At 38.9% G+C, this 21,986-nt stretch overlaps 1 protein-coding gene across 1 annotated transcript; it reads left to right on the top strand.

Annotated features, from left to right (window-relative positions):
• Positions 1-1,462: 1,462 nt before the first annotated feature.
• Positions 1,463-21,697, top strand: TNFAIP8 (tumor necrosis factor, alpha-induced protein 8). Its single transcript, XM_009581886.1, has 2 exons — positions 1,463-1,487; positions 20,893-21,697. Exon 2 carries the CDS (start codon positions 20,958-20,960, stop codon positions 21,456-21,458), a length of 501 nt encoding a protein of 166 aa, XP_009580181.1. The 5' UTR covers positions 1,463-1,487; positions 20,893-20,957; the 3' UTR covers positions 21,459-21,697.
• The last annotated feature ends 289 nt before the right edge of the window (positions 21,698-21,986 follow it).

The following is a 21,986-nucleotide window of genomic DNA, read 5'->3' on the forward strand; positions in this document are numbered from 1 at the left end:
ATAGGACCTAAGTTGCTCACATCCTGAAATACTGTGTACCCCGGTCCCCAAAGCAACTTTGCCATGGCTGAAGAATTCATACCGCCCTTCCTGACTCTCTACCTTTTACTTACAAGACTATCCTACCTACTTACAGTCTTCCCATAAACTTTAATGAATACAGCTGAATTTTATAATCTGAAATGCTTAATTTTTTTTTTTTCGTATGTGCCCCAGTTTTGTACAACTGTCAGCTTTGGCGCTTTCTGATTGCATCTTGAAATACACTTATTTCTATTTGACTCCAGTAACATGCTCACTAACTGCTAATAGCGTTAGTTCTGTGAAGACCCTGACAACCCTTCAGGCAGGCGCATTTAACCCTGTGAGGGGGAGGAAGGTGGGAATTTGGTTGCGTGTCAGAGCTGGCAGTGCCATCAGGACTTCTCCTGAGAGATCATGCCTCTCCTTTTGTCTGAGCAGTCACGTTTCCACTGACGTTTTGTCCTGTTCGCTGTGCTAAAAATATATTAAATGAATAAGTAGGAAAAGATGGTTCCTTTTGACGGTGATTTTACTGGAGGCTGTGCCAACTGGAAAATAGGCTTCCAAGTAATTCCTCCAGTTTTGCTCCAAAGGCACGTATGATGCATGGCGACTTAGGGGGTGGCTGCAAGAGACCCCTGTTCTCTGTTCTCTGCTGTAAAACAATGTTGTGTAATAGCTAAAAATAATGATCTTTTCTAGGATGCAGGGGGGTCTGTAGCACAAAGAAATCAGATAGTTTTTCCAAGAAGGAAAGGTGAGCTCCTCCTTTAAGGGTAGACGGCACCATGCGCTGAGCATGAGTGAAAGGAAAAATAATTATTCAGCTTAAACTACCTGAAAGAAAGCTGCTGCTTCTCATCGCTTAAGCATGTATTTAGTCATCCTGTGTTAGTCAGTGTAATTACGGAGGCTACAGAACTAATTCCAGATAGTAACCAGTGTTGAAATGTACAATTTAGGCTTAAAAAATAATTGATTTAAATCAGATTTTCCTGCAAGTTAAGAGAGCTCCAATCTGATTGCCTGCTACCGCAATCAGACACTGCTCTGCGCTCAGGGCTTTTTTGGTCTCCCCTGCTTGCTTTCTCATACCACGTTGGCAAGCTGCAACAAGTGAAACTCCACCCTTCCTACAGACTGGGGAGAATAAAATGCATAAACGGCGACTGCTGGCGAGTAAAATGAGGGTTTCTGTGAAGGTGCTGGTTTTCCAGACAGTCGCTGGTGTGCAGCTGAGAAAGGGGCGGGATCCTTTTCAAGTAGCTTAGTTGTGATTTGCTGAATTCATAGACTTTTCCCCTTAAAATCCCAACCCTCTTTCTTTTTTCCTCTTTTTTTTTTTTTTTTTTTTTTTGAGAAGTTGACTTGCGGCTACTTCTTAGTGCGCACGTCAGCTGTAATCTGGTCCCCAGTGCCTTGCGCTGATACCATGAGTTCAGAGGCTGATGAACCCAAGGAAGGTACGTTTTTTAACTGTTTTCACAGGAGAGGAAACGTGCATGCTCGCGTCGCCAGCACCGCTTTTGTGAGTGCGGAGGAGAGTTTCTGCTCACTTTAGCTTTCGGGTGTTCAAAGGGGAGGGGAAAATGCCTTGGCAAAATCATCCGAAGTCCTGCTGATTTCTCTGGATATGAAATGACCGAAGCGTTGGCACCCAGGGATATCTGTCTCGGCAATGGTGATTTACCTGCACGTGAAATACTGATAAGTGGAAGATATAGTGTTTAAAAAAACTGGTACTAGAATATCGAAAGAGGAAGATGTTTTTAATTTGGAGGCACTGTATTTTTCAGCAAAAGAGGAAGTTGCATGGGGGAGAAGTGAAAGGTCATTGTTTTGGGAATAAGCTTGATGCCGCTTACTTCCCTGTCCGAATGAGTGTGCATGCATGCGTGTGCGTGCACGCATGTGCGTGTGTTAAGGCTCAGTGGAGTGTGCCAAAGCTACAGGGTTTCATTTACTGCTTCTAGAGTGTAACGTGTGGAGGAGCTGGAAGTGCTCCAACAAAAATACGATTATTCACTAGTGTTGATTGGGAGGGGGTGCGAGCCAGAGTAGGACAGTAGGGAGCAAGCGGGGGAGGAGGAGGGCAATTTCCTGAAAGTGCCTATATACAAAAGAGCATTTATACAGAAGAGGGAACAGGGCAGTAGTGGCGTTATACACTGGATTTCTTAGAACAGAATTGATGTTTCATGGTTACAAATAGTCCTTAGGGACACTCAAACTTACAGAGATCCAGTATGGCTCAGAAAAATAATGTAAAAACCACAACAGATGAGCAAGGAGTAAGGCAACCTAAGCATTTTGTATTTGATGAAAAGAAAAAAATTTCAGAATATTTCAGATGGTTTTCCCCTCATACTCGGTACAACCTCCTCCGCTTGGAGAATAACATTAGCAGGGACCTCTATCTGCTTACTTGAGTAAAAGAGTATTTTGTTGATTTGCAGAAAAGTCAGCCTGGACTGAATCAAACTTAATGCTAATAATGCTGCTAGAACCTAGTAATGAAGCATGATAGCCTATGTTTTGATAAGAATTACAACGATGCTCTCTGTTTTCTTTTTCTTCTTTCTTCTCATCGAATGAACAGATGAACTAAAAGGTAGCTTTTATTTTTTTTCCCAGAAGATTCTGTAGGACAGATTTACTGAAAAGCAGAACTGAAAAAAAAATTTCTTACAGAAACTGTTTGAAAAGGAGAATATGTGAATGAATATGTGAATATTCTCCCTCAGTTTTACAGCAGGAGAGATCAGCATGCATGCCATAGCGTGAAAGATCCTCTGGTTTACATACAGGAAACTCCAGACAATTTTACCAAGCTGGCCATATTTGAAATGTAAATTTTCTTTTTTAAAGAAACCTCTTACCTTCTTAGATGATTCAGATTCTTAAAATCCTCTGAAAATATTTTTGCCTTTCTGTGCATTTGTTTTGAAACAATTTGAGATGCCAGGATCTTCATGCTGAAAAAAGCATTTGGAGCAGGTGGCTGAGACAGGAAGGAAAGGGTAGCTTTTTGGTTAGTTATTTTTAGCTGGGAAAATATTTGGGTTTTGCTGTCCTGTGATTTTAATAGGTTAGAATGGAAAATAAAATCAGTAGCCATTGTGGGAAGATGAGGTACAGATACCACTGAGAAGGTTTTTCAGTTGGTCTGTAAATGTATTCCTGGTAATATACTCCCATCTGTAAAGGAGTAATTTAGAAGATGCATGAGAAAAGGGTGTTTAGTGTGTATGTGAATAAAGACTGGGATTAACAGATGAATATGTAGAACTGCAGCTTTTACACTACTTTGCCTAGTCTGATTGAACATGGCATGAAAGATCGTTGATCAAAATACTGAAAAATACAGTCAAATACCTGTGGATTTGTAGTGGCCCAGTGTATGAGGCGTAAAACAGGCATTCAGAGTCTTTCAACTAGCTCTATTTCATCAAGAAACTCTGCTTTTTGCATAAAGAAAATGGATGCTTCACAAATTCAAATTGAATTTAGGCCTCATGCTTTTTACACTGAGGAAATATAATCTTTTAAGTGGTTTACCAAAGGGGGATGGTTAATTTTTCCTTTAGGTGCAAGACTGAACGTCACTCTCTGACTTACCCACAAATTATGGGGCCCAGCCGGGGAATTAGTAGATAAAGGTCTGTGACTGATTATGGAAGGGGTAGAGGGTACATTTGGACAATTATACAGTAGTTACTTTACCAAATTGTGTACATTTTAAGGCCAAAGCTAGTGATGAAAGCATAGTGGTTAATCTGCTACATGCTAAAAAGTGAAAGGAGGAGAAAGCTACAGGAAAAATGTTATTTTAATGTTGTTTGTAAGCAAAGGCAGAACTTTTCTATTTCCCTTAAGGCAGAGATGCTCAGGTGGCCAGGGAAGCATCACTGGCTAGGAGCAAGGGAAGGGATATACAAGGAGCTCTGAAATCCAGTTGCAGCTTCCAGGCGTGACTCTCAGACCATGTGTTGGAAGATCAGCCTGAATGAAAACGAGGGTTGAGGGCACATTAATAGCATCGAACATCGTGTATGTTCTGACAATGATCTGATACTGACGTGAGCAATACTTCACTGCCTGCTACTTTATACAAGTGAATTGCAGTATTTGAAGAACATCGGGATGTCTATAAAAGTGGATTTAATGGGTTAATATGGATTGTTTTTTAAAATCTACATAACAAGGTCAAAGACCATAGGTTTTACTACTGTAAAAATGAACTATGGCCATTGTTACAGTGAAACCCAAAATCAAGGTCAATTTTGAATGGCTAACTCCTGAAGATTTTCTTTTTTATGATTAACTGAATAAAGGTAGAGTCTTTGACCTCAAGTCAAATCTTTTTTTTTTAGCAGGAACTGGGAGTAAAAAGACATTGCTAGAAGACAATCATTACTTCACTGTATTTTGTACTAATTGCTGGGTACGGGGTATGCAGCAGTGTATCTGGGCTTTTCAGCTTCTGCCTTTGATCTCTGCGTGGTCCGTATTAGAACAGTAACACGAAATGGTTTTTTTTCTCCTGTCATGCTGCTTAGTAACATTAGAACAACCTTTGTATTCATCTGTGTTCCACAATGCTGTGGTAAATAAGTGTGTGTGCATGTGTATGTGTGTTGATGCGTGTATGGCATCAATCTGTATTGCATTTACAGATTCCAACAACTGCCATGATATAAATAACCCTGGCATATTTTCTTGTAGTTACTTTTGCGTTGGATGAAACAAAGAGCATGGTAAAGTCAAGAAAAAGGCTATAGCATTTAACTGCATGGCATAATTTCAATCTGGTGTTGCATGGTGGCATGTCATGTGTTGAGGAAGGTAACAAATGGTTTCAGGCTGTTATTTGGCTTAATTCCATTCTGCAATCTGAAGCAAGTGTTCTTAATACTGTCATATTAAAAATACATATCATGAATATACCTTTTTAAATACATGCCAATTAAATGTTAAATAGTTAAAATTATTGTGGTGTTAATGGATTCCTTGCATAGTATTTCTTCAATAGAAGGAAATAGTAATTTATGTAAAGCTTCAGAAAACTTCAGCTCTACGACAGTTCTGCAGGTTTTATGTTGTATATTTGGAAAACAACAGGAGATAAATCTAATGTCTCAAAGGAAAAGTAAAATAATAACAGATATCAGAGTAAATGTAATACATAGCCTATGAAACGATGGTACCACATTTCATGGGAGCGAGATCTCTCTGCATTCCTACAAATGCTCAGAGCTTTTTTAGACACAATTAGCATTTTTTAATTCAAACGAGATTACTGAGGAATGAGCTTACCTGTTTTGTTCCCTTTAGAGCTCAGAACAGAGACACAGGGATTATAAAATCACAGAGCACTCACTGTTTTGAGAAGTCAGTACTCCCTCCTGTAACTAGCCATGGATTTGCTTTGACATTTTGCAGTCAATTCTCATTGCGTGGCAGTTTTCCTGGGTAGAATCATGTTCATTTACATAACAAATTGTCTGCTCTTGTGCTCCTACAGGCCACCTACTCCATCCAAAACATCGATGGGCATCTGTAATGTATGATTCTGCATCCCACTATCTCCAAAACCAGCATTTGTTAGAACCTTTTATGCTTTTATGACAGCGAATGGGAAGATCCAAACTGTGCAAGTAGAGCGTTAGCCATACATAAATGCAACATGTACCAGGTGATGACAGTCCCATTTCATATTAACTTTTGAAGTTACAGACTGAGGTGGGTGTTGATCTCTTTTCCCAACAAGTGATAGGATGAGAGGAAACAGCTTCAAGTTGTGCCAGGGGAGGTTTAGATTGGATATTAGGAAAAAATGCTTCACTTCAAAAGGGTTGTCAAGCACTGGACCAGGCTGCCCAGGGAAGTGATTGAGTCACCATCCCTGGAGGTATTTAAAAGATCTGTGGATGTCGCACTTAGGGACATGGTTTAGTGGGACTTGGCAGTGTTAGGTTTACGGTTGGACTCGATATGATCTTAAAGGTCTTTTCCAACCAAAATGATTCTATGATTCTATATTTAGAATAAACTGTATGAAAACTATGAGATTAAACAGAAATGGCATGTCTCAGTGTCCACTTCCGAACCCAAATCTGAATGGTTTTATCTGAATTGTGGTAGCTTTGACAGCTGCCAAAGTTAGAGATTGTCTCCTTCTCTTTTGTGGAGCTAATTTTTCCAGTACGAAGCCACAGGAAAGCAGCACAGACCATTAGGACTTACTCTCACATGTTAGACTCACCTCCTGCTCTCACTCTGAAGACTACAAAATGTGGGCTTCCTTTGTTTCACCTGCTCTTTACCTACCCTCCCTTGTCAAAACAACAATCTCCATAAAACATTAAGGCCAGTGAAAGAGGAGCTTTTTGTTCAGAGTAGTCTGAAGAGTTCTGTTCAGGAGCAGGAAGAATCATCTTGCCCCAATGGATGTGTCAGAGATCTGGATTAGTCAATTTGAGGATTTTTTTATTCCACGGATAACTTGCCTACTGCCAATGAAGAGAATTAAAAGATTACTGGGGTCAATACATATCATGTACACAGCTCTATAAAGCAGAGCCTAACAATTTGGCATTTCATGTAATCCCTTCTATAGATTATTAGAATTCAAGATTAATAGGACAAGCTAAAGGCAAAATACATCATTTTAGTACAGGAAAGAATGGAAAAAGGAAGTAAGCTTATGAGAAGTTAGAAAGAAAGAATTATTACTAACTGGACGCTGTAATACTATATCACATATGCATGGGGAAAGCATTGCCAGAGGTGCAAATAGTGGGAGTGGAAGGAAAAGCAAGAAGCTAACACCTTAATGAAGAAGAAGCAATGGGAAATTTGGAGGAAATAAGACCACGGTACACGGGGAAGCCAGAACTGCTAGATTTTTTTAATGTATTTTTGGAGGATTCTATGTTTAATGAAGCAGGATACAGGAAACGGATAAAGGGCTTTGAGGACAGGAATACAACTGCCATGGTTTGTAGTACAGCTTGCTGCAGCTCCATCTAGATGTGGGCACTTGAATCTCTTGGTAAGAGCACTGACTTAAGGCTGTTAAACCGTAAGACTCTGGAAGCAGCTCTGCATCTCTCCCCTCAAAAATAGAAAGAATGGTTGGTTTTATTTTCCTGGCCAAATCAGGGTAACCTTTAAGATAACCTATCTGTGAATGGATTAGGTGGCCACTCTCATTGCTGCTTCTACAGGCTCAGAATTGAATGGGTTGAACTGATGTTTTTTGTTGTATGCCACGTTTGGAAGTCCATATGGAGTAGTTGTCTTCTGCTGAACACTTCGTACCCCACATATTTAGCAACCTCTCCCTTGCGTAGTTGGAGCAGATGAGGAAGCTAAGTGGTAATTTGAGGAGAGGCCATGGGATAAGCACTAGCTGTAGCTGGTAGGTTACTTCAGAGAATCACTGAAACTCTTAACAGGTTAATCATTTAGCTGCAATTGTTGGGTTGAATGCTAAATTGCTTTGAGAAAATTCCACTAATATAATTATACAATCAAATCTTTTAATCCACAGCGAACTGCAAGACTCAGGTGTTTAATTTCAAGTAAGATACAGTCTCTGGAGCTATCTGGTCAATAGAGAGAATCATAGATTAACTGAGGCTGCAGGGAACTTCTGGAGGTCATCGGGCACAACTTTCCACTCGAGGCAGAGCCAGCTTTAAAGTTGGATCCAAATTCAAATTTAGATGAGGTTGCTTAGGCTTTTTCCAGTCAAGTTGATAATGTCTTAGAGAGCGGTGATCCCACAACTTCTCAAGCAACGTATTCCAGTATTTGACCACCCTTGCTATGAAGGTGGTCATTCCTAATGAGAATTCCACTAGCTGCTGCTTGTGTCTGTTGCCCCTTGCTCTTTTGCTGTGTATCCTCAGAAGGAGCCTGGCTCTTTCTTCTCTGTAGCTATTCAGTAACAAGTTAGATGTATCAGTTAGGTCCGCTATTAGTCTCCAGGGTGAACAAACCTAGCACTCTCAGCCTGTCCTCTGTATCGTGCGCTCCAGCTCCCTAACCATCTTGGTGGCTGTCTGCTGGACTTGCTTCAGGTATTGTCAGCTCCTTTTTTGGAGAGGTACTGGGGAGCCCAAAACTGGACAAAATACTCCGCATATGGGAAGACAGTACTTTGTTTTCAAATTCTAACAGTCTTTTCCATCTTACAGAATTGATTGTTATACCAGAGACTTAGTTTCCCCTTCTTCCTTCCATTTATCTATTGATGACAGCATTTATTATATATTTATATATTATAGTACTTCTTAGACCCTTGGGTTATTTTCTTTGAGGAATTTGCAAACTATGCACTGTCATAAATGAGACAGAGGTTAGAGATGAGGGAGCAAAAGTCAGTGAATCTCCGGAGAATCAAAAGTATCTGGGTAAGGGAAGGGCCTTGCACCTACATTCAGAAAGGCTGTATTCTTTATCAGTATTATTTCCAAGTATAGCAACAGGCTAAATGAATGGCTTCTTAGAATTATGCGTATTTTGTAACACATGTGCCAGGGATAACATAAGGAAAATGTAACACTCAAATACTAATTGTAATTTGTAACTTTTATTCAAAAGCACACATCATTCCTTTCATCGGTAACGATTTATCATTTTGTCAAATCTTCTGTTAAATGTGACAGTTTCACAAGGGTTCTTAAATCCTGCTTTTTGAGAAGCAAATTGCTTCCCCTCCACCCTCTCTCCTCGGATGTTTAGAGTCTCTATAAACACATTTGGGTAATAAATAAAGCAAATGAAAACTATATTGCAGGTGTTATTTCAACTTCTGGACTGTTTTTTTTGTTACAATTACATTACAAAATGTGGTAAGAGGAGAGCATTTCATAAAGAGGTGTGAAAGAGCTACTGATTTTTATGCTACTTTATGAAACAACTTCTGTTTTTCTTTTTGCGTACATCATGCTCAATAGAAGAAGTAGTAGGCTAAAAATAGTTTCATCTATTTCATAATGGCTTTAAAGCCAAAATTACTTTTTTTCGTGTTTAAGGATTAATTTTTCATGTTTGCTTATTGGGTAGATACTTTGTAGATCCAGTATCCACTAGTAGTACTGTTAATAGTAATAGTTGCTGTATATGACTTCATAAAAAATTCGAGTGCTTAAACTGACTGTTTCTGCATTAATAAATAGCACCAATCTGAATGTTAGTCTCATACATATTGATGTTAATTTCTTTTTGTACTGTTGGAAATCTGGAAGTGACGTATTAATGTTTTCTCTGTCTGCATCAGTAGATTTGCCAAGTTGCTTGTGTTTTTTAATGGTAGGTGTACGCTTTTTCTTTTGTGGATCTCCATCATGACTACTGAACGGGATACTCTGTGGGATTAGCGATGCCAATGAAACTGCCAGCAACTTGGTTCTTTTAACCGTAACGTCAGCAAAAGCACAACCCTTAAATCTGCTGTCAGTTGGGCACAGTCTTGTTTTGAGCAAGGAGGAGGGAAACTGGGAAACCTGTCCTTTGAGAGTTTCATTCTACATTCGTCCTCTTGGGATGTTTTCCCATAAATGTTGATTTCTTCATAAGATTCCCTGCCTGAGTTGGGGTGTCGTTTGATTCAGTTTCATCAGTTGATTCTGTGTCACAGTTTTGTTTTGTGGTTCATTTCTAGCGCTTGACTGGCTAGCAATGAGAAGTAGAGAGCCTGCGTCTCTGCATGGCATGGCGGATTCAGTCTGGGGAGCTTGGGATCCAAAATCTTTACCACAGATCTGTTTCAGCAGAAGCAATGTAGAGGATTGAATATACACTGTATAAACTAATTTATTTTTCCCTACCTTTTGCTGAATTCAGGATCGATATTTGTAACTGTACAGATCAGTAATGGAAGATCAAAGAGTCTGTTTTGCATAGCAGTAGGGGAAACTACATTTCAGTTTGAGATCCAATATACAGATATTGGGGTGTCTGCAGAGAGTCCTGTTCCTGCTGGAAGTTTACAGTAATGAGAATAAATTGCAGTAAAGCAGGGAGTTAGCATTTCATTTATTTGAGAGCGTTTATCCTTGAAAGGTTTGTAATTTGAAATCCAAGGACACATTCTGAGGTATATTTTGCGTATTTACGAAGGTCAGTACTTGCAGGTTTCTGGCATTGGTAGCTGACCTGTGATTTCAGTGGACCTCTAAGAATGTGATACCCTCAAGTCTTGATCCCAAAATGTTTACATTTCACTTTATACAGGAATTAATAAAGCACTGAATCAGCGCATGCACAGACAAGCTTCCACTTAATTAACTTCATTAAGGTGTGCAGGAAACTTTGACTTGGGAAAAAAAAACAATTCCATTGTTTTAAAACTTAAAGCTTTCATGAAATCTGTTTTTGCTTTTACTATGTCCGCTTTACCAAACTATTCTCAAGGATAGTTTTATTTATACAAAGAAGAAAGTTTTGTTTTAATATTAGCAAAAGCAAGTAAAAGACACTGGTGAATATTTCAGCTACTGATTCCAAGGGCTATTTTTTCCTACTTGCAAAAGAGAAAATGAATGAATGTTTCTGTTCACTTAAAAACACTTATATTAAAAATACTCACTGAGAAATTGTGTCTTAGACTTTACTTCAGAAACCAACAAAGAACTTGAAACAATGAATCAAGAATTTGAGCAGCTACGAACAGAAATAGTGGATACTTCAGGAAGGGATAAGAGTAAAGTTTGGCTCTGGTGTCTACATCTGCGATAAGATGTCTTCACCAAGCTCACAGCCTTGTCCTCAATGCTGGAAATTAGAGATTTAGAAATCTGTGGTGCAAGACATCATTGTCCTGGATGTATGTTTAAACTAACCTTTCTTTGAACGAACAGTTGGTATTATAATCAATTGAAAGAGATGGTGGATGTAGATGTTGATCAGTTTGTTGTGGCTTGTACGTCATGCCGTGCAGTATGGGAGGAGAGGGTAGCAGTATCACAGTGAGGTGAAGAGAAATTGTTAACATTTTTATTTCCGTGCAAAAACATAATATAACTAATACGAAATTTAGATTGATGGTGTTTATTTTCACCACCTGAGGCCTTTCCTTCTCTGGGTTCAAATTTGCATTCCCTCCTTCTTAACATTTTGGGTAATAATCCTGAAAATCTCAAGCTACAACAACCTTTCCGGGTGGTGGGTATCCCTTCATAGCTGATCAGTGCTGTTCATCGCCTACTTAAAAATACCATTTGATGCTAGTGCAAAGTAAAGAAGCTTGACATTTAAATTCTACAGTAGTCAACAGCTGTAAAAAACAGTGCACTCAATCTCCTATGCCTTGCCCAGAGGAGTGGACTACAAAATAGATGCAGGTTTTACAGAATCACAGAAGAGTTGAGGCTGAAAGGGACCTCTGGAGACTGTCTAGTTTTAGTCAGTAAATATATTTGCAACATCTAAAAATAAACAGAATTGCTAGTGCTTTGCTAGGTATCAAAGTTCTGTATCCAAGTAATACTGCTTCCTGACATAAAAGAAAATGACAGTGTCACACACATGATGTTTAACCAGAAGATTTCATTTTACAGAAGAAGTAGCTAACAGTGTTAAAGTCCTAATTTTTCTCTTATGCTTTATATTCTACTAGGATTTAATGACATTAATGAGAGCAAAACCAAACTCTTAAGATATGTGGGGAGGTGGACCTGTGTTTTGACAATCTTAGTTTATGCTTGAGAGTTTAGATGCTGTTAAGTCAAAGATTTTAAAAGTGTTTTTTTTTTTCCCAGTAAGTGTAGAAATAGTTTGCATATTTTTTCAGCTGTTTTGAGCATTGGTTTTGATTTGGAGATGCCAGGAATAAAGCTAACCAAGTGGAAACAGACAGGAGTCAAAGCAAAGCCTCTGGAAGATAGACTGTGCATTTGGGTCCTGGGAAGCCTGTTCTGAACTGACAGCAAGGGAGTAGGGGAATGAAGGAGAGAAGACACTCTGAACCATTGAGTTTGTGGCTGGAAGGTTGGATGAAAGTCGTGGTAGTGTAGTACAGATACAGAAGGAACAGGCTGTGGCTACTAAATATTAGGAGAAAAAATTAAAACGGAGGGGTTCGTTTATTTGGCTCCTTGTGGATGACAAAAGTAAGGGAAATGCGTGTTAGCAGTGGCAATGGAAAAGACCACTATGGCCACCAGGTACCATGAATGATTGGTGCAGAAGAGTAAACAAAGCATATATTCTATGTACAGCCATGCATTTAATGCCAGAAAACTTGCCCTCCGTGCCATAAAACAGGAAAACAGGTAGTGAAAAATTAAAAACTGCAAAAGAGATGAAGGGTGTCACTAGTGTTCCAGGCCTAAAGAACAGCCAGTATTTGATAAGTAAAATTCTTAGATGGCATATTTTCTTGTGTTTTATAATCTGCATTTCAGCACTGATACTGAATAAAGGATATACTAACCAGGCACCTGAGAACTGAGTGCCCACAGTAGGGAATCACTACTGTGTTTTTTCTATATCTGGCCTGTAGCTGTGGCAATCTTCAGTGCCTCAGAAGTTTCTTTAGAAAGGAGAAGACAGAAATCAAATTATATATAGAATATACATTGTACATAGAATATATGCTTTGTCTGTTCTTCCGCACCAATCATTCATGGTACCTGTGATTATGTGTGTGGGGAAGGTGTCATTTAGTTTCTCAGGGCAACCAGTAGAAGATGCAAGAGAAATACATATAAACGAAGTGCAAGCTAGCAATTCAGCCTTCTCAACATTACACTGAAAGAGAGATACAGAGGGACTCCTGTTCTGTCTGCAAGAAACAGACAGGGTGGCATATGGATCGACATTGAGAAGAGCAAAGAACCAGAACTAGAAATACAGGAAAAACATTATTAACTACTTTCAAAGCCATTGTAAGATCACTCACAAACCTTCCTGTCATTTAAAGTCTCTGAAGCCTCTGCTGTGGCTTTCTTTACATGCTATTCAAAATATATGCCCTTTGCATTTTGACAGCCAGGTTGCTACCTTGTACTAGTAATTAAGTTCCTTGTTCCTCTCATGCCAGATTGCCATCTTGTCTCGGCCTTCCAGTTCACTGTATTTTTGCCACATGTATCTTAAACTTCCTCTTAACTTCCCCCGCCACCCCCATGTCAAATTTAGGTCTCTCCAATGCATGAAAGTTCCTCCGGGCTGCTGGTCTCAGCGCTTTCTGCATTCAAGCCAGAAGCTCTTCTGTTCTACTCTAGGTCCTGTGCCTACAGCTAAGTTTTTTTTGTGAGGAGACATTCCTTTTGCCAGGATAGCTGTAAGAGCAACTAGATACCTCTTTTTAAACTTCAGCTTTTGGTAAAACATTCAATTGTAATGGACAGATTATTTTATTGGAAGTGCCACTTGGGTTAGGCAGCTTGGCACTGTTGCCTTGCTGCAGTTTGGTACGTGTTTGTAAGGCTGGACAAAAAAATACAGTATCTGCGTTGCATTTGCTTGATCGGAAGGAATGACCTAAGATACACTTTATTTCCTATGAGAAGATTTGTGCAGTATTACTGTTGAGTGTGCATGGACACCTGGTAGATACAGAGGAACATGATATAGCGTTGAGATCGCCAACAGCTGAAATATACAGGCAGAATATTTAATACCACAGCACCTGTTGTTACATTCCAGCAAGGATAACAAATGGTGGCAAAGGAGTGAAATACCAAATTAAGTTCATGACCCTACTCTGTGTGACTGTCATTTTCTCTGTTTAATATCCAACATATTTTAAAATATGTTTCTCTAAGAGCAGTCATCGGAAGTTAATCTGATTTTTTTTTTTCGTATTAAAGCTGCACTGTTAATTAAAATACATGCAGAGGCTCTAGCAAAAAGGGCTTTTAAGAAGGCTTTTTAAATTTCTAACTCAACTGCAGTGTATGTATCATGTGATGCACAGGGTGGCTGTGGGAAGCACAGGCATGTAAAACCAGAATAACTTGTTGGCATAGTCTGCTCTCATGGGACTGCAAAACTCTGTACATACATTCTTGTTGGAAATAGCATCTTTCCTTGCCACACTACCCAGCCTTAACCTCCAGGTGCTTTTTTTGGCAATTCTTCTCACCCCTTGATCAAAAAAGTATTTTGTTTTCTGTTTTTTCATAGTTTGTTTTTGGTTTTGCAGCTAGAAAGTGGGTCATCTTTTGCTGTTGGTCAAATTTTGGACATGTTAGTACACTAAGGCTAGAATTAAATAGCAAAATCAGGAAGCATATAACAATATCGTATGCATTTTGCAAACCTATTGACAATGACTTCTTCAGCACTTTATTGAGTGAAAAAAGGTGTTCCCAATGCTGTTTGCTAGCTTTTCTTTTATCTTTCCTGTATTCCTGCAAAAAAAAAATGTATGCTTACTTTCAGTATGAGTATGCAGATTAGACATACTGTATGTTTCAAAAAATGCTTGATTAGCCAGATTTTTTTCCAAAATTGCTTGATTAACTGTTGCTTCAGAGTGACTTGCAGCCTCAGAGCTGACTTCCAAATCCAGTAAGTCTGCTCATGCAATATTTGCTATGTATTAGACTTGGCTTCAGATTGGGTATTTTTTCTTTTGAAGGTCTTCCAGTGTGAATGTTAAAATTAGTACACTTTGCTTGACTAATTAACATTCTCATAGAATGCTCACTTGGTAAAGATTATGGTGAGTGAGAATTTAGTACAATTTACTGTACCTATTAAGAGAACTGTAGGCAAAGGTTACTTACCTGTATGAACGAATGCTTTGTATGCATTGAAAATTTTAGTTTAAACTGTTTTCTAGTTAAAAATTATATTCCTATATAAATCTAACTTTTTAAAAACAAGGTGCCAAATAAAATATTTACTCTTCAAATAAGGACCTTGTGTACCTGAATCAAAAAAGTAGAGACGTATGTGGAAGAAATAAGTACTGTATAGGGCCCTTGTTTGGGTGTTTCCCCCCCGCCTCCCTCCTTCTGCACTTAGCCATTTGCCCTCTGGGTTTTCCACTGCCTGATGGTGCTTGCCCAAGCTATCTGCCCTGTTGCAGTCCTTTTCTCAATAAACTCTGTGGCTGCCCTGGTCTCTTCTCACCCCTGCCATCAGCTTAGAAGTTGCAGTCCCAGTGTCTGAGGTTGAAGAGAGAAAGCTGTCAGAGCGCTGTCTGGTCTTGCATGTCTGGTACAGGCTTCAGTTTTCATCAGCTTTTGAAAAGCCAGCGAGTGAACAAACGCTTGCGAACGCAGAGACCGGCCAATATGCTGAAGGGGCCATCTGGGGACTGCTGCGTTTTTGGAATGATTTCTACATTGAAAGGACTTTATCCGTGCTTTTAAGAAGTTTAAATTTAACACGCCTTTCACCCAGGAAACTTTGAAGCACTTAGGTAATAATCAAAACACTGACTCTTCTGTTTAAAAAAAAAAAAGAACACCACCAAAAAACGTTCTTTGAAACCGTGACTCACTCGCTCAGATGGTTATTAAGAAGCAGCTATAAATCATGGTGGCAGCTAGAAAAATCAGCTTACCGTATTCATATCTGAAGAATTAATAGTCTGTGTCCTACCACTCATTTTTTAATCTTACCGTCACGTAGTAAGTACATTGTGAAAATTGTTACAGCCCTGGTAACAGGTTTATGACTCTATTTCTGCCTGTTCTGTACTTCAGGACTTGTTCGTTCACTGATGCTAGCTCTTGCAGTTTATCACCGTTGGAGCTTTACCTTACTGAAGTCATGTGTTTATACATGAAGTCATATATTTATACACCTCAGTCTATTTATTTTTTTAATGTTTCTGGCCTTTATCATTCCTGAAAACAAGGGTAGCCCTGTAAAGACCCAGAAAGCAGAAGGCACAAGAAAAAGTAAAACTTAAGTAATTTTTTTATCCCTTGATATCTAGGTGATCTCCTGATTTTGGAGGTGCATGACTCACGGTCACATACACTCAGAGAGCGTAGTGCTGTCAATCCCGCTTGATTTCAAGTAGCCTCCCTCCAGGGAAATGATGCTCTCTCACGCCAGGAGTCTGACTGAACATGCGATTCGTAGGGCTTGCGTGGGCTTTTGTCTGTCGCTCTCACCCGCAGTCTGTAGAGAGGCAAACGCACTCGTCCACACAGGATGCTTGGCAGGAAACAGGTTGCCACATTTCTCAAAGCTATGTGATAGAGTCTTTTAAATACTGCCCGAAGCGCTCAGTCGGAGCTGTCTCTTTCGTCCTAATCCCATGTAAGCGTTCTTTGTGCCTTGCCCAAAACCCCCCGTCATTTTTGGACCTTGCGCTCACCAGGTACTAGTGCAGTATACAGTATGCCAATCACTAAAATGAGAACTGGGTCTCACGCAGCAGTGTTGTTATTAATGGCTTCACAGTCACATTTTCTCTTCTGCTGGGACCGTTGTGTCAACATACCGAGTATGTATGCTAGAAACGCAGCTCATGTCAGAAAGCTCAACTCTTGATTTGCCCATGGAATTTAACGTGGTTCACTGGAAGTTTTTACTGGATGCTTTTTTTCTGGTCCTTCTTTATTACAAGAAGTTTAAAAATACTCAGTGACTGAAGTATTCATTGTCAATGTACATGAGATTGAATACACTCAACTGCAAGTGACATTGAATCTACCATCAACTGTTATCTTGTGGAAAAAAACATTCTGCTTTGATTTAAGGCAGTGAAATAATCTGATTCAACTTTTTTTTTCCCCCAAATACTTTTTTTTTTTTTTTTTTAAATAGAGTTGAGAAATAGGGTATTTGGTAATAGGCATTTGCCACATTACGGAGGGAGGTGTACTAGCTTCCATGGCAGGGAAAAGTCAGCATCGCAGCCATAAGTAGTAGCCTTCCTGTACTTTTATACCAGTCTCCTGAGAGCTAATTAACCCACAACTCTAAATTTTCACCGACAGTTTATACTTCCACCACAGTTTTAAGGAAAATGTGTAAGGTGAAGTATTTTTGGGAAAACACATCCAGAATGCTACATGTCCAATATTTATTGAGCTTAACACACAAAATACTGATGTTAAACACACATACTGTTGGTTGTGAAAATTAAGATGTTTCATAATTAATAAGCTCCCAACTTTCACAGGAGGCAGTCTCTAGTGACTTTTTTGCTCCTCTAAATCATAAATTAGAAGACTTTGCAGATGTCGCCATTATCCCTAAGATCCCGTGAATTTCAAAGTAACGGAGGCAGGAAATCCTCCTGAGAGCCTTTCCCCTCGGACTGCTCTCCTCTACTGCACATAATCATGTTTATTTGTATAGATTGTACAGAAAATTACATCCCATTGATTTCAAAGGGGTATTTTTTGATGACACACTTTGACATAATGAAGTGTAAAACTGCACAGGAAAGAAATAGGAGCCATAAAGAGCAGTCATGAGGGAAAACTGTCTGTGAGATGCTTAAGATTAGCGGGATTACCTGCCCAAATTCTGGGCCTACTGCAGGCCACCAGAGAAATGGCACTATTTCAGCTCAATGTGCAAGGATGGGACCTGCAAATACAGTAGGTGTGGCCAGAGATTTGTACATCCTGGCCACCTACTGTAATCACTCTTAAAAGGTGACTACACACAATCAACCCTAAGAAAATGAGGCTGCTTTAAGTAGTTGTCTAAATGTGGGTTATTTTTAGGTGCTCGCGTCTGAAATTGTAGTCCGAGATTTGGAAGGGGGTGCTCGGCTGTCCTCACACGGGGAACGGGGGGCTGGTGACGCGTGCAGCCGGCGGCCGCCCCTGGCATCAAGCAACTCCGGCACACATGAGTATCTGCATTTGCAGATACCAGGTTAATGTTTTAACCTCTTCTTGACACGTCCCCTGCCCTTTCAAGTCACAGGACCTTTCTTCTCCCTCCCTTTCTGCTAATTGTTCCAGTTGTCAGTTAGCAGTAACGGCTACTGGTGTTGCACTGCTTGCTCAGCGGTGCAATTTCCTTTCAGCTCTTTTTTCAAGGAAGTGAAACCACTGCGATGTATTTTTGCATTCTGAGGTGCCAAAGCAAAATGAAGCTCTGCAGGCAGGAGAGAAAGGTAGCTGAGAAGAGCTGCTGTTACGGTGAGGGGGAGAAACCCACGTTCACTCTGTGATAGCTTCTGACAGTGTTTCAAAGCACGTGATAAAGTGTGCGCTGGATTTAGCACAGTAAATAACCCTCAGGCCAGTCTTCACCTCGGGTATTTTCTCTCTTTTTCTGCTGTCAGCATTAACAATTGCAAGTCCTTTTGATGAACAAGTAAGTAATAATTTTACTGTTTTTTAAGGAAGTATGTATGTTCGGTCTGAAGGAGCTCTATAATCTTACTGCTTAAACTCAGTTTTATTTAAGCAATTGACTGTAAAATACATTTTACGTCTTTCAGCCATTGGTAATGAGGAAAAATTCTGATTATAAAATACAAACAGTTTGTAAGTTCCTTTTTGGATTGACTGAAGTATGAGATTTACGTATTTAACAATTACATTAGAACCCATGTAATAACACAGGGAAAATGAAGCTGGCTTCTGGTGTATTGCAAAGTAGATAGAAAATAGGTTGTGCTGGGTAGTCCCAAAACTTGGACGGTTTTTAGAGAAATGTCATTAAGATTTTAACACCTCTTGTAAGTGAGCAATTCCTGTTTTGCTTAGCAATAGTAATTACACGTCAAGCTCCATTTTGTCAAATGTTAAGTTGCAGAATGTAAGAGTTTTTTTGTTGAAAAACTGTAAAATTTTTAGAAAACTGCCATGTTTTCAGCTTCTTGAAATTGATACGTTGCAGGTTGTTACGTGTAAATTGTTAGAACCATACCTGAGTGTGTGACTGGCTGGACGCAGGCTGTATGGATTTCTTTTCAGTTACAGTGGAGCATTCTGTGTGATAGAGTTAGCATTTTACGAGAATACCTACAGCATCCTGGGAGAGAACATTTTAAAATACGTATGTATTGATTGTGGGGGTTTTTCTCTGCAAATTTATGGAATATACTTTGAAACAGCGACTGCTATTAGTACGAACATCTGTATATCTTTGTGGAGTACCAGAAAGAAGACATCATGAACAATTAGTAAATTGGAAGGCTTTAAAAAATAAAAGTTATGAAAGAACAATTGATATTCCTGTTTTGGAGGAAGAAAGCTATCTTTCATCTGTAGATCTTTGTAAAGCACTGGCTCTTGGGTTCTAGTATTGGCCACCCTTTGAAATGCTTTGATTAGTTTTATTTGAATCGTAACAGTTGCAGTTTTAAATTTAAAACCACAAAAAGTGAATCAAATATTTTCAATTCAGATTGACTGCTTAACATATTTAACGTCTTCCTGTATCGTTGTGGTGGAGAGACATGTCTGTCTTGTGATCTTGAGTGCTTTGCCCAAGATAGTTAACAATGGGTTCTTTGGGTTTTGAGTGCCCTCATGTAGTAAAGATTTTAAAAGATGTGCTCAAATGCTTCATGCTTCAAAACAAATACAGGTATGCACTGAAAGTGTTAAGAAACAAACCTGCTTGAAAGTTTCCAAGATGACAAAAAAGAAGCTTGTAACTAAGTTTCTCAAAGGTACTGTTGAAGAAAAAATACAGATTTGTGTCTCGTGTGTCCTAAAGGACAAGTTCCTCTATTTGCTGGAACCCCAGAGGCACCCTGCGTCTGAACACACCCAGCTGCCCAAATACAAACAGTTTTCCAAATTCAGGGACTTAGAGTTTGGCATCTGCAGAGTTTATGTTTTCATAAAAAAAAAAAAAAAACAAAAAATGTTTCGAGGCCCTGTGTTTGCAAAGCAAACCTTCCATATGTGAAGTAAATTAAACAAATGAAGCTTTCCTTCAGCCTGTCTGAGACTCCAGGAAAGCTGCAGCGTAAAGGCAGCTGTCCCCCAGACTATTCAACCTGGAAATATGAATTCACGTATGACTTAGTGGAGAAGGTGCTGCAAAGGGAATGTGCTGTAAATAATTGTCACTGGCAACAGAACGTGAGCAGTAACATTTCACAAAACAAGTCTCTGAAAGAATGTTTCGGGTATTTGTCTGAAGAAATTACAAACCAGTCATTGCGTATATTTGTGCAAGCAAGCATAGTTTTGGAGGTGGGAATCTGTTGTAGGATCTACTTCATTGGTCACAGAAGGATTTCTTTATAACGTTATGCTAGCAAGTGTTACGGCAATCCCTAGACTGTTCATTTTTGGCTATTTCTGCATTAAGTATAGGACATAGAAGTGTTAGTCTATACTTGCTTTCCTTCTGAAAACTAGCACCTTCAGATTGCACGCAGAGAATCTCAGTATTGTTTGCTGACAAAGGATCTTTGTGTTTGTATATATAAAATATGTATGTAAAAATATAATATGTGTGGGATGTGAATTCACTGATCATGTAAAATGCTAATCAGGAAAATGTTTCACAATAGTCAATTCACTGAATTACTATCTCTAACTGAGTATTAGTGGTAATTGTCACGACATTGGCATAGTCGTGGTTTCAGATTTCATTATGAATATGAGAATCAGATCAGACTTACGACTCATCTGATCAAATAGGGCAGGTTTATTGCCTCAATTTGAAATCCCATCAATCCATATATAGAGAGATATTTTAAACCATTTTTGAGCAAGTTCTATCTCATCTTGTGTTTTCTCAAAAATAAAACAATCTAAAAGAATGTAAACCTGAAGACAACAGAGTTTTAGGGATTGAAAAGATGGGTTTTTCTGCAACTACACACATAAGTTTGCATTATTTTTGTGGCAGTTAGTAGGACTAACATGAATGGATAGACAGGGAAATACTCCTTAACTTGCTGTCCATAGCATGTCTTTTACAAAGTATTGACTGCATACTTCTTTTTTTCCCCAGTGGCCACAGATGTCTTCAACTCCAAAAGTCTGGCCATTCAGGCCCAGAAAAAAATCCTTGGAAAAATGGTGTCCAAATCAATAGCAACTACTTTGATCGATGATACAAGCAGTGATGTTTTAGATGAGCTCTACAGAGTGACAAAGGAATATACACAAAATAAAAAGGAAGCAGAGAAGATCATCAAAAACCTCATTAAAATAGTCCTCAAATTGGCAATTCTCTACAGGAACAACCAATTTAATCAAGATGAAATAGCGTTGATGGAGAAATTCAAGAAGAAAGTTCATCAGCTGGCTAAGACCGTGGTCAGTTTCCATCAGGTGGATTATACCTTTGACAGGAATTTTTTGTCCAAACTGTTAAATGATTGTAGAGAGCTACTTCATGAAATCATTCAGCGTCACCTAACTGCAAAGTCACATGGACGTGTCAACAATGTGTTTGATCACTTCTCTGATTGTGAATTTTTGGCTGCCTTGTACAATCCCTTTGGACCTTATAAACTCCATTTGCAGAAACTTTGTGATGGTGTCAACAAAATGCTAGATGAGGGGAACATATAAGTACTTGTATTAAAGTTGACTGCCTATGCATTATTTGTAGATGGAACACTGTTGATTTATGAAGGAATAAGGGAGCATGCAAAAAAAAATTTTTTACATTATGACAAATGTTTCCAAAATATCTTTATTAATTTCATTCCTTATTATGAGCTATCTGTTGCTATTCACAGTCCACCTGGAAGAAAGACTGCACATGACTTTTTTTACTGTGCTTTGCCTACGGAAACAGCTGGATAAAGACAGTAAAACAGAACGGTCCAAGTAGAGTAAGAGTCTTGCAAGATAGATATACAAAACAAAATAATATGCTGTCAGACAATCCAAATCTTTCATACATTTACAGAATTATTTCTAAACTATCAGAGTCCAGTAATATTAGTAACAGGCTATCATGGTGATGGTACACTCTATAATTTCTTTGACTTATTTGTAAAATATATATTTGATTCATTTATAGTCTTCTATGCTCTCTGCACAGATCACAGCTTCCTAATGTTGCCCTTATGAAGCATTCAGTTTTAAATAATA

The sequence above is a fragment of the Fulmarus glacialis genome, unplaced genomic scaffold, assembly GCF_000690835.1.
Source record: "Fulmarus glacialis isolate BGI_N327 unplaced genomic scaffold, ASM69083v1 scaffold6817, whole genome shotgun sequence".
In the NCBI taxonomy this organism is placed as follows: domain Eukaryota; kingdom Metazoa; phylum Chordata; class Aves; order Procellariiformes; family Procellariidae; genus Fulmarus; species Fulmarus glacialis.